Source organism: Diachasma alloeum, unplaced genomic scaffold (assembly GCF_001412515.2).
Source record: "Diachasma alloeum isolate Michigan unplaced genomic scaffold, Dall2.0 Dall_scaffold_00364, whole genome shotgun sequence".
Lineage (NCBI taxonomy): Eukaryota > Metazoa > Arthropoda > Insecta > Hymenoptera > Braconidae > Diachasma > Diachasma alloeum.
The window spans coordinates 723,982-736,338 of NW_021680503.1; the positions used below are offsets into that span (position 1 = coordinate 723,982).

At 39.8% G+C, this 12,357-nt stretch overlaps 1 protein-coding gene across 11 annotated transcripts in view; it reads right to left on the reverse strand.

The window, feature by feature from the left end:
- The window catches only part of LOC107041404 (inositol 1,4,5-trisphosphate receptor), a 37,102-nt gene continuing 24,745 nt past the window's right edge, over window positions 1–12,357 (reverse strand). For 5 of the 11 annotated variants that reach the window (XM_015261955.1, XM_015261953.1, XM_015261957.1 and 2 more), the window contains 8 exons: window positions 12,117–12,259; window positions 10,776–10,966; window positions 10,601–10,712; window positions 8,951–9,064; window positions 4,255–6,488; window positions 2,079–2,688; window positions 1,840–2,001; window positions 1–1,365 (listed from right to left, as the gene is read on the reverse strand). In XM_015261955.1, the coding sequence (XP_015117441.1) occupies window positions 1,285–1,365; window positions 1,840–2,001; window positions 2,079–2,688; window positions 4,255–6,488; window positions 8,951–9,064; window positions 10,601–10,712; window positions 10,776–10,966; window positions 12,117–12,259 (3,647 nt within the window). In that variant the 3' untranslated portion in view covers window positions 1–1,284. The remainder of the gene's footprint in view (window positions 1,366–1,839; window positions 2,002–2,078; window positions 2,689–4,254; window positions 6,489–8,950; window positions 9,065–10,600; window positions 10,713–10,775; window positions 10,967–12,116; window positions 12,260–12,357) is intronic. The other 6 variants (XM_015261963.1, XM_015261960.1, XM_015261959.1 and 3 more) reach the window with 3 other exon arrangements.

Below are 12,357 nucleotides of genomic sequence, written 5' to 3' on the forward strand. Positions count from 1 at the left end.
TAATATAAAACAATTCATGTTTATTGAAACATAACACATTACAGGTATTTTACACATCTTTATTAACACATCAAATAAAAATTGAACTCTTTATTCACGTTTGTGTTAATTATTATTTCTGCTGTAATCCTGAGACAATTGAAGTAGTATTGATGGCGAAAATAAAATGATCTACATTGGCAGATTGACACTATTAAAATTGATCTTAAATTATCGAAAATAATTGGCACAATTTCGTAATACAGGAAGTAAAAAATAAATCGAATGATATTGTACATTAATAGAATTACAGTTCAACGAGAGCAAACTTAACTTTATATTTACATTCCCAAAATCGTTATGACATCTGATGACTATTATTTTACGTAATGAGAGGGCTCAACAGCCACGAGAGATTGTAAAATTCCACTTCTCTATTCAACAAATTCTCCCCCGATCCCTAAAATATTTTCTCCCATTTTTTCGTGTCACTCTAGTAACATGTATTATATTTTATGAAAGACGTTAATACAACTCTGGATACTGTACATATAAAAAAAAAGCTCAAAAGGTATAAGACAACATTGATGGGATATTGGCATGACATTAAATCCTCCTTTATCATTGTAATTTCATTTGCTCCCGTCCAGTTGTTCCCCAGATTTGGTTTTCATCCTCAAACAAATAATCAACAACTATTTTATCATAACCGAAATAATCTAACAATTTCCTCGTGCTTTGCACAGGATATGCCAATGATTGTCTAGTAAATCACATAGTAAATAAATTCATTTAAAAAAATGGTAAATCCTCCTTGAATGATATTTTCTAAAATACCTTCGACATTGAAATCAATGAAATTCCATAAAAAATACATCGAAGAGTAGTATCTCTAATTAATGAGCATTTGTTACATAATTTTCATTATGATCGTATCACTTTCAATCGATAAAACGTTCATATTCCCTAATTATTACGTTATTATGACTGACACAATCGAGACGCTATTGGAAATTCTAAAACTCTTGTAATCGGATAGTGTATTGTTCACAGAGTACATTGACTTTCTACTTGACAACAATCATGGTAATAAGAAAAATCGATATGGGTTGAAACTCCACAGATATGTTTCCGATTGAAAAAAAAATTAATGACGAACAATTGTTACTATCCGCTGATATGAATCGTTTCGAGACACTTATTGGAGAGATAGCTACTTCATAAATTCTTTTATGCATAATGATCCCACATTGTCAGACTGAGATTGAGCCCAAATAATCTCTTATTTATAATCATTTCTTTTGTTTACGAGGGTGGATTGTGGAGGAAGGCAGATGCTGAGTTAAGGAGTCCAAGTCTCTGCTTCTGCTTACGTTGCTCCGTCATCTTGAAATAAAAAATAACATTTTTTAAATATTCTCATCACATAAATAAATAAGGAAAATTGTTTGAGTTTCAAAAACACTATTTTCGTCAATGAAATGGACTTTTTGTAAAATTTTGAATATTAACTAATTTGGAAATAATTGTAATGTTCAAATTATTTTAGGAGAAAATGAATTTTTCATTTCTCTCAGATTAAATCATAAAATCATTGCATTCAGCAAAAAAAATACCAAAATATAAACTAATATGACAAATTTTCATATTCCTTCTTCTTAACTTATTCTCTAATATATCAACATATCAAATTTTACATTCAACATTAAAAGATTTAAAGTAAAAGATATAATGTCAAATTTTCTTCCCATCACACATCAATCACTAATCACCCTGCCCCGACATAAATTAAATTCATCTGATCCCCCCCAGATATCCCCTGATAAATTTCGCTAATTATCAATATACATCTCCCCCTACCTGATCCCGAAGTTCGGTAAGTTGTTGTGACAGGCACTTAACCAACAGCTGAGTCGACTCCAACTGAGACTGAAGACTCCGCAATTCCACTTGCTCCCCCTCGCCCTCATCAGCGGCCAGTGATTTAGCACGTAGCCTTGGAAACCAGTCGAGATTGCGATCCTGTTGAAGTACATAGAGCTTAGAATTAATAACCACTGCCAATGGGCCAGTGAATCCAAAGCCCTACGAACTAATACCTTGACCATGGCGTACACGTACGACTCGGGACCGGTAAATTCCGTTGGATCCTTCACCTTAACAAGAACAATGAAGTAGAGATAGTGCCACATATTGTGCTCGTGTTTGATATGCTCCTCGAATGACACAGTTTTATTATCGAATGCCGATCTATTAAGTCCACAAATGAAGCACGTGTTCTTGAGAATCAGCTCCTTCTGCTGCTTCTCAGACCTCAGATCGGCAAAGGTATCGATTATCACACCAAAAATAAGATTGAGAACAATAATGATAACAACGAAGAAGAACAGAAGATCGTAAACAACTCTGGCTACGAACAGTGGTTCAGTGCTCGAGGGGGCCCTCAGGACATCTCCAATGCCCCCTCCATTCCTCAGTCCCTGATTCAGAGTGGTAACAATGCACATGACTAAGGAATCACATGCCCGCTCCTTCATCTCCCCTCCGACGCTCACCAACTCCGCGGATTCCTTCATCTCCTGGACGTATCTCGAGAGCGTCTCCGTAGCCTCGCAATTATCACCCGCCTCGCAGGTGCCCTTACCCTGGACCTGGGAGACTATCTCCTCGTCCACGCTGACTAGAAAATCGTCCTTGAAGAACATGTACCTGTGGGAGGCACAGCAGTTAAGGCGAGGCTGATTTTTTTTTAATCCGCAGGGTTTTATGTATAGATCAACTTTTCTAGATAACATTTTGCGTTCTGAAAGGTGCGTGTAAGGAAAAATCTTTGGGGATCTCAGGGGCCTTTGAATTCCCCCCAAGAAATAATTATCCCTCAAGCTCTCAAGCATATTAGAAATTATCTAATGGCGTAGTCTCGGTCCGGAGGAGCGAACTCCCCAAAATGAAAATAATTCGATTACATACTTTCCTGAGAACTCTTCGCCTTCCTGACGCACGCAATGCAATGCACACCCTTACCTTTTTGTTGTCAAGTGTGCTCGTGCTTGATTTAACTTAAACTCGATTTTTGGGAAGAGGGAATAATTCAGCAAAAATGGAGAGAAGAGTATCGGGTGACTAGAAATATCTATATTCTAGGGAACTTGTAATAAATGACTTGAGAAGAATAAAATAAAATCAAGAGATGCGGGTCGTCACCCAAAATAATAATAACTGAGGAAACTAGAAAGAAAATAATACTGTTGTTGAATATAAAATATCGAAAATAGAGAAAATAACAATTTCTAGAGAATTTCGGTCCATAAAGGCCACGAGGGCAAGATTATGGGTCATGAGGGTCAGATTAAGGGTCACAGGGATTAGATGAAGAGTCACGAGTGTCATAATAAGGGTCATGAGGGCCACAGTAAAAGTTACGAGGGTCAGAATATGAAAGAAAAATAAGAATCGAAAATAGAGAAAATAATAATAACGATTTCCGGAGAATTCCGGTCCATAAAGGTCACGAGGGTTAGATTAAGGGTCATGAGAGTCCGAATAAGGATCACAAGGGTCTGATTAAGGGTCACAGGGGTTGAATTAACTATCATGAGAGTCAGAATAAGATTCACGAGGGTCAGATTAAGGGTCACAGGAGTAAGATTAAGGGTCATGAGGGTCAGAATAAGAGGTACGAGGTTCATAATGAGGGTCATGAAGGCCACAATAAAGGTTACGAGGATTACGAGTCAGAATATGAAATATCGAGAGACCAATAAGAATCGAAAGTAGAGAAAATAATAACAATTTCGGAGAAATCCGGTCCATAAAGGTGACGAGGGTTAGATGAAGGGTCATGAGGGTTAGAATAAGGGTTACGAGGATCATAATAAGGTTCATGGGGAACACAATAAAGGTTACAAGCGTCAGAATAAGGGTTATGAGGGTCAGGATAAGGGTTACGAGGATCAGAATAAGGGTCATGAGGTTCAGAATAAGGGTTACGAGGGTCAGAATAAGGATCCCGAGGGTCAGCTTAAGTGTCAAGTTAATGGTCATACGGGTCAGATTAAGGTTCACGAGGGGTTGCGAGGGTCAGATTAAGGGTCAGAATAAGGATGGAATAAAGAAGGAGGGTCAGATAGGCGTCATATGTGGGTCTCACGGGGGTTGTGAGGGTCAGAATAAGGATGGAATAAGGAAGGAGGGTCAGATGGGCGTCATATGTGGGTCACACGGGGATTGTCCACCCTACTCTTAAACAAAACGATCAACATGAATCCTACATACCCAATTATCGAGAACATGTACACGAGGATGAGTGCGAGAACGGCCGTCAGTATGATAGACCTCCCATTCCTCGTGACCGATCTGATGACATTGAGGAGAGTCTCCTCGCGGTAGACAACGTCGAACAGCAGAACGGAATAGAAGAACGGATGCATGCATATCCCGAGGACGCAGAACATGAGGTACACCGCGTGGTACCACAGCTCCACGTTCGTTATTATCTGCTGGGCGCTCTTAGTCAGGGTTCCCTGATTACCGATGATGCTGATCATGTGGACAATCTTGAAGACGATCGTGGTGAACCCGAGGAGCATCAGAGTCGGTTCAGGACCGATCGAGAAAATCAGTCTGAGTATTGTGGATGCCGCGAGGGTTCGAATCCCCGTGACTCTGGGGAGGGTCAGGACTATTGCGCCCGAGGACAGCATCACCGTCCAGATGAGTCCCGACAGCTGTGGAATTATCAACTTAGGCACATTGTCGACGAAGGGGTAGAAGAAAGCTACAATGAGATTGATCAGCACTGCGCAGTTGAAGAGGAGATTGCTCCAGAGGGACATGTAGCTGCTCATCCAGAAGAGCATCGGCTGCCCTCGAAGCTTCTTCTGCCACTTCATCTCATTGAACATGTCCTCGGTTCTCTCGAAGAAGTCCGACACCTTGGACCCCTGATCGTCGCGTTCCGCCGTGTGCAGGACCTTCATCTTCGTGTCGAGGGTTATCAGCTCGCAAATCTCGGGGATGGGGAAGACGATTTGCTCGAGGGTCCTGTCGTGCCGGACTATCTCGATCTGCGCTGTGTGGGTCGCGTAGTACTTGAGGGCTTTATTGATCTTGGGATCTGCGTTGTTCAACTCTGAGGGCCTCAGCATGGTCGCCAGCTCCTTGTTGTGGTGGGCCAGCTGGTGGCACAGGATGTAGATATTGTGGCCCACTTCCTTCGGCGACACCCCCTCGTCCCCGTCGGTGGAGGCGTCGTCCGCGTCGGGATCGTCGTCCAGACTCTCCTGGTGGAATGCCCTGCAGGCCACGTCTACAAGCTGCTTCGGGTTCATGTTGTAGAGGATTCTCTCGGCATTCTCGCTGTCCCCCCTGCTCTCCATGATCGCCAGCAGCAATTTACTCGCGTTGTTCTTCAATTCCAGGACCAGATCCATCCGCGTTTTGCCGAGGGGATTTATGTCGTTCAGGATCAGGGCGGTGATGATGTCGAGACCATTCGACTCGTGCGTGGCTATGCAGTTCTGGTTGTCGTGGCAGGGGCCCTGGCAGTACTCGGTCAGGGTCTCCAGCGTCTGATTAATGAGAGCCACGTTGTGCTCGTTGATGTACAGCCCCAGGAGGCCTAGACCACCGGTCGTAGAGCCGCAGATGCAGTCCAAAAACATGAGCGTTTCGGATACTAGATTGAAGTTCGTCTTGTTATTCTGGTTGCGGAGGTAGTTCTGCAGGTCTCGGTTGTGGTTCTCGCAGAGGAGCTGCAGGAATCGCAGGATCGGCTGCATCACCAGGACTTTGGCGCTCAGGAGGCCCTCGTCACGCTCGGAGCTCGCGTTCCCCCTGTGTCTGTCCAATTTCTCGGCCAACATGTCCTCCAGGGCGTAACCCAGGGCTGCGTTGCTCGATATGTCCTCCCCAGAGGCTAGTGTTCGGACGTTCGCGTAGGCCTGCGCCGTCGATGCCGCCGCCTGGTTCAGCTCCTCCCGGAGTTCTTCGGTTAACACGATCCCGTTGGGCTTCGTTGACAAACGCTTCTTCGAGATCTTCTCCAGTTCTTTGTTCTGCTCTTTGTCCTCGTGGGCTTTTGCCGCTATGTCAGACGTGTTCACCGTCACTGTCGCCTTTATCTCCTGCTGAGAGTCCTTCATCTTCTCGTTGAAGACCTTGAAGAAGGACTGACTCAAGTCGTCGCCCATCAGCTTCGAGTACACGCTCTTTTGGATTATCGGGTTGCCACCCTCCAGCAGGGCTATGCCCAGCTCCACTGCCTCGACGAAGATGCTGGGGGAGTGGACGCTCTTTATCACGAGCTCCACCACCAGGTCGGAGGCACCCTCGCGGTCCAGGTGGCTCTGGACCTCGTGCAGGGTGCGCCCCGCTCGGCTCAGGAGTTTCGCGCCTGGACCGTGGGTTATCGAGGTCGAGGAGAGGACCCCGATGTCCACGTGCTCGGCTTTCTGGAGGAAAGCTTTACCGAAGTAACGGATCAGCAGGTTGTTCCTCAGGGCCTCACCCTGTGGAAGAGAGCGCTCGGTTGGTGGAGGCTTGGGGGGAGCGATCGGCAACCATGTACCAATACTGAGTAGCAGGGGTGAATATTTCAGTGGCGAAGTGGTGAAAGGGGTTAAGTCGACTTATCTCCCAGTTGAATTTTTGGGAAATATTTCTGAATCTAAGGGAGATTAATTACATTTCTTGTACACGGAGAGAGATATTCAGTAAAAATTACGTATCTTTTCCGCTATTCCGGAGCGAAATGTGGTTGTAGGAAATTTTACGGAACTGTCACGGAATTTTTTCAGAGCGTTCCGTAATTTTTATCTGAATGAGACCGAACTGTAATTGTAGCAATCATAACTGAAAATCTCAAAATTAAATTAATCATGAGTTAAATTTGCCCCCTGAGACGACTGGAACTAATGAGGAATGAGCGTGACAGATTTGCGAGATACCGATAGTTATCGACTTTAAGGGTGACCGGAGTTTTTTTTCCCGAAAAAAATTCCTCGGAAAAAATTTCCCCGGAAAAAATTCTCCCGAACACAAATTTCCCCGGAAAATGTTTCCCCCAACAAAGATTGATTAGTATTTGAGGTATTTTGTGGGAGAATTTTATTCGGGGAAATTTTTTCCGGGGAAATTTTTGTTAGGGGAAATTTTTTCCGGAAAATTTTTGTTGGAGAAATCAATTCCGCAAACCACTTTAAGTGTATTTTCTTTTTAGAATAGGAATAACCTGTGGAAAATTGCGATATCGTCACTAAAATTTTCTCAGTCGATTCCGTAATCGGTGAGCGAATTGTGAGTTCTGCAATTTTTACTGAACATTTCTCCCCGTGTAGCACTCAATCCGCTCTACAAAAAAGATTTGTTTGAAACGCAGCAAATAAGTCATTATCTAAAGTTACCGGACTCAACGAAAAGTCTCAACCTACTTCGGGACCTTTCGGCTCGACGGGCAAATTACGAGGCAAGTGGCCAAATATGAAATTTCAGTAGTATCAATCTATTCCTCAAAGAGTATACACGGTTAGTCAGAGAGTCACCTATAGAGTACAGTATCAGAGTAACCGAGTATCGAGTACATCACCGAGTGTTATATTGACTCTAGCGCTCTGTGTAGCGTCTCTATTTCGTTCAATTATCAATTAATTCCGAGTTAACTATCAATCATTTTGAGTCAATCATCAAGTTTAATATCGAGAGAATATGTAGTGCAGTGTAAAGACTATTATCAAATTGACATTGAGACATTCACCAATTCGTGTATCCCTAAAATGAAGACGCGTGGCTTACGCCACAAATAAAGTACATCACCAGTGGTTTTGTAATGCACGGGTCTTTAATTTCACTCTTTCCATGTCATATGCCCCCAATCCGCCCTAATATTAGCCTCAATCTCTAACAAGGTTATAGCAAAAATTTTCATATCTTCCTTAGATTCCGAGATATTCATTGAAAACTGGTCAATAGTCAAAATTGACTTATACCGTTTTACCACTTCGTTACTGATTTGGTAAAGAATATTTTTAGTTTAGTCGAGTTGGGGGAGGAGCTCTGCATACGGAGAAATTAAGCTTTTGAATTAAATTAAAATCCTTATATACAATTTTTCCAGTCAACTCAATATATTTTTTTAAATTCATAGAGTTATTGATTTATTTACGTGGCAATGGGTAATTATCTGAAATGAATAAATCAATAAACGATCCATTTTATCCAAATGAAGAATTATTTATTCCAGAGATTAAACAATAAGTTAATTTTTAACTAGTGAAGTCTGGGTTTAGGTCACGAAACATTTGCTTCAGTTCATAGATTGTTATTCAATTCAAATAGACAATTTCTTCGGGTGTGTGCATTTTAATCAGTCAAAGGGGATATGTAGCAGAAAAATACAAATGTAAAAGAAGAAATAATGTAATTATCGAAGCGGGAATCTAATTCTTTACTTTCAATTTCAGTAGTAAAGTGATGAATAATTTCTCGCATTCTGTCAAAAATTGCATTATCAGTTAAAAAGATTTCAAAAGAAAATCCTCAAATACTTTCTCCCAAAATTTTTTCCGCGATAATTGCAACAAATAACAGCGTCGAAACTATCATCGTGTCTCACCACTCCACTTCTAATTCCAGATAAATATATCAAGATACAAAATATCAAATAATGCTAAAATACGAGGTGAGTATTGGTACATCCTGCCCCTCGGCTAATAAAAAAAAAATTAATGAAATATTAGATTCGATGAAATCAATAAAAGCGTTAATACCGTAATCTCGATTTACATAATAAAATTCAAGCGTGCACTACAGCTTCATGCCGACCAAGCCTAATGATAAAAATTGCCCCAAATAATCTCTACAGAATAGTCCTTCATAAACCAACAGATGAGATGACTATTCCATCTCACATCTATCAACCGTTCTCGTTCTATTATTTAAACTCATTTTGAGTCAACCAATCATCAATTTTTACCCGCTGCAGTTGAGTCATTTGATGAGTTTGTAACTGTTCATTAGTATCAGTTCCATGCCCCAAATCGTTTCCCCTGTCAGCATCCAATCCCGCTTCCACGACATCCTCAATTTCCTTAGCAGCATGAAAACACCTTTACCTACAGTTCTATTCTACGTAAAACCAATCTACTCACCAGAATTCCCAACACAAACATATCCACGATATTTTCATATCTGATTAAAATTCACGTATGAAAAATTCAATAGAAAACCTAGCGAATTTGCTAGAAGATTCTATTGAAATTCTACAAAAATTCTATGAGGTTTTTATAGGATTTCTATTGAAATCATGTAATTCTATTGAAAAATTCTATTTGTTTTTTGCGCTGATTCGATAAGACATTCGATAAGAAAACGGCAATAGATGTCGAATTTCTGTTCGAATTTTTCTCTTGAGATTTTTTCTATTTTAAATTATTGGGCACAAATTTTCCGCTGAATTTTGTTTTGCTTTGCATTACAGAATGCGAGTGACAGAATCCCAGGACCACATACTATGGCAATGTCCCCTTCTGAATCCGTAGAGATTAGAACTAACAGTCAAACTGAGATCATTGAAATATTTTTCTCCGTATTGGACTTTCCAGTTGATGGTGGCAACCTACTCGGAAGCTCTCACAGTGATGGACAAATTCTTCGGAAATGTAAGGTCCGCACATAAAAGGCGAAATGTATTTTTTAAAAACACTAAAAAGAAAATGTATGACACCCTATCGACAGCGTAAATAACCCTGTTATGGGATCTATACTATAAACTAATAAAAGAAAAAAAAATGCTTATACAATTTTTTTTTATCGTTATTTTACATCGCTTCGACCCGGTTAGGGTATGGGGTATCTTCCAGACGAATATGGATTTTTGGAGTGGGGGACAAGCATATGGGTGGGAATTACGTAGAGTGGGGGTACCCTGGGAAGGATAAACTTCTACTAGAAGGCCTATATACTGCGATGATGATCAAGACTTTAAATGGTTAGATCGCACCATTCTACCCGGTCGGGATTTGAACTCGGAACCTTTCGCATGTGAGGCAACGAACTTACCCACTGCACCAAGCCACCGGGATATTAAAAAAAAAAAAAAAAAAATCTCAAAAGAAAATTTTAAACAGAAATTCGAAATCTATTGACTTTTTGTTATCGAATATCCAATAGAATAAGCGCAGAAATAAAATAGAATTTTCCAATAGAATTCCAATAGAAATCCTATAAAAATCCTATAGAATTGCAATAGAATTTCCTAGCGAATTCGCTAGTTTTCTATTGAATTTTTTCATGCGTGTTCTCAATGTCAAGTATCTTGTTCTTTTTATTTTTGTTATCCTGACTCCACTAATTGATGTTTCAAAACAATTTCTAATCAATCTACTGAACTAAATGTGCGGTGTAACGAGTTGGGCACCCATAGAGCTTGTTAAAGTAGCATAAAGAAAGGAGCGTTCGTAAAGAATATTTTATTGCAGTTATTCTAACAATTATTCAGCGGCTGCTCCCAAGATGCTGTGAATTGCCGTAATCACTGATTCTCCATAAATTGTATTTTATCGGTTAATTATTGGTTTAATGAACGATATTTCGTGCAGATTGTACTGTATTTTAGTGCACAAACCTTCTCTCCGTATTCCGGATCTATAGCCATCATTTCACGAAGTGTTCTCAGGACTTTGACGCAAAGTTTCTCCTCAGTTTCCTCGAGAAGTTTCTCGGTGTGTTTTATTAATCTGGGGAGTGAAGAGGTCTTTTAGGCTCTTAGTTCAGGTTTTGGGGTCAATATTTTCATTTACCTTCTGATGAATCCGCCATTCTCACATCTCTTTCGGGCGTCGGTGCCCAGGGGAAAGAGCAATTCAGGGCGGTACAGGATGTCCACGAGGAGCGAGAGCTCTGACTGCACGAGGGGCTTTAATTGCTCTTCCAAGAGGGAAACAATGTCCTGGAGTCCCTCGATTATACTTCTGTCCAACCGCATCAACTGCTTCACATTGGGAATGATACCACGACCATCAGCCATTAGTTATGTTCAGGTCATGAATATTCGAGGGCAATTATTTTCGTGGAATCTCTTGATGTTTACGGGTTTGATATAGCTATAGGGGATTTTTCTACACTGTTAGAAAATTCACCTTGAAATTTCAAGTAGGGATAGACAATAATATTAGATTTTGACAATATTAAAAAGGGATTATCTCATTATATTGTTCAAGTTTAACTATATTTAACAAATTTAAAATATTGTAGAATTTATCAGCTAAATTTTTCGATTGACGGTGAATAAAGTATTTGATAATACTGAAATGTAATTTTTTAGTCAATAAGCTAATTCTAAATTTAGGTACTTGATTTTCGATTATCCAAATAATCGTCAATCTTCCTACCTAAATTATTGGTTGCTAGAATATTTCGAAATTTAAATGTACAAATTGATGGTTACTTTAATATTTAAAATTTTAAGATTTATGTTCAAAATTGACAACTTTACAATTTGACTGTAATTATGATTGATTGATATGCCTATCACTGATTCCAAGTAAAAAATCTTGAAATTTTTAACAACGAATAATGTACATGGAGTTTCCATTGATCTTGTTATTGATAAATCAGTCAATGTTTTTGAATATTCAATGAAATTTGATTCCTCATGTTCATACGACTATCAAAATTACTGAAAATCAAGAAAATTAAGGCAACTTTCTTCTCAATTTTCAATTTGTTGCTTAATTTGCGCGATAGGTTTGAAAATCCTAATTGTCATTGAAAATTCAATGATCGTACATAATGAAAAACCCAATTTTGTTGAATTTCTAAGATGAATCAGGAATTTCATGAGCAATTTAGTCTGAGATTAAATTTGACTTCAGAATATTGAAAATTGAAATTCAAAGTTTTTCTATTGAGACATTCTCTATAGCAATTTTCCAAGCTTTTCCACTCAATCTTGTTTTTCTTCTCATAAAAAAAGAACAAAAAAAACATTTAAAATCTGACTCGAGGAATTTCTATAGAAAAGATCTCAATAGAATAGGTTGCATAGAAGAATCGAAATCTCGTTTAAATTCATCTCATCAACTTGAATTAACGATTCAATTCGAAATTACTATTGGAATAAATTTTTATAGAACATTTACCTGACTCTGACTTCGTTCAATCTTCGGTTGCTTCGCTGCCTGCAGCCACTTCGTTGTCTGCCTGCTGAGCATGGCAGCTTTGTTGAACATCGTGGCCACCTGACACTCCAGGTCTGTTGGTATTGCAATGCCCCGTCCCTTCGCTAATCAATTGAACAAGTCCATTCAATCCCGACAGACATTTTTACTTTAGCAAAAACTAAATTTAAAATTGACCAGAGTTCCACGCACGAAAAGATTT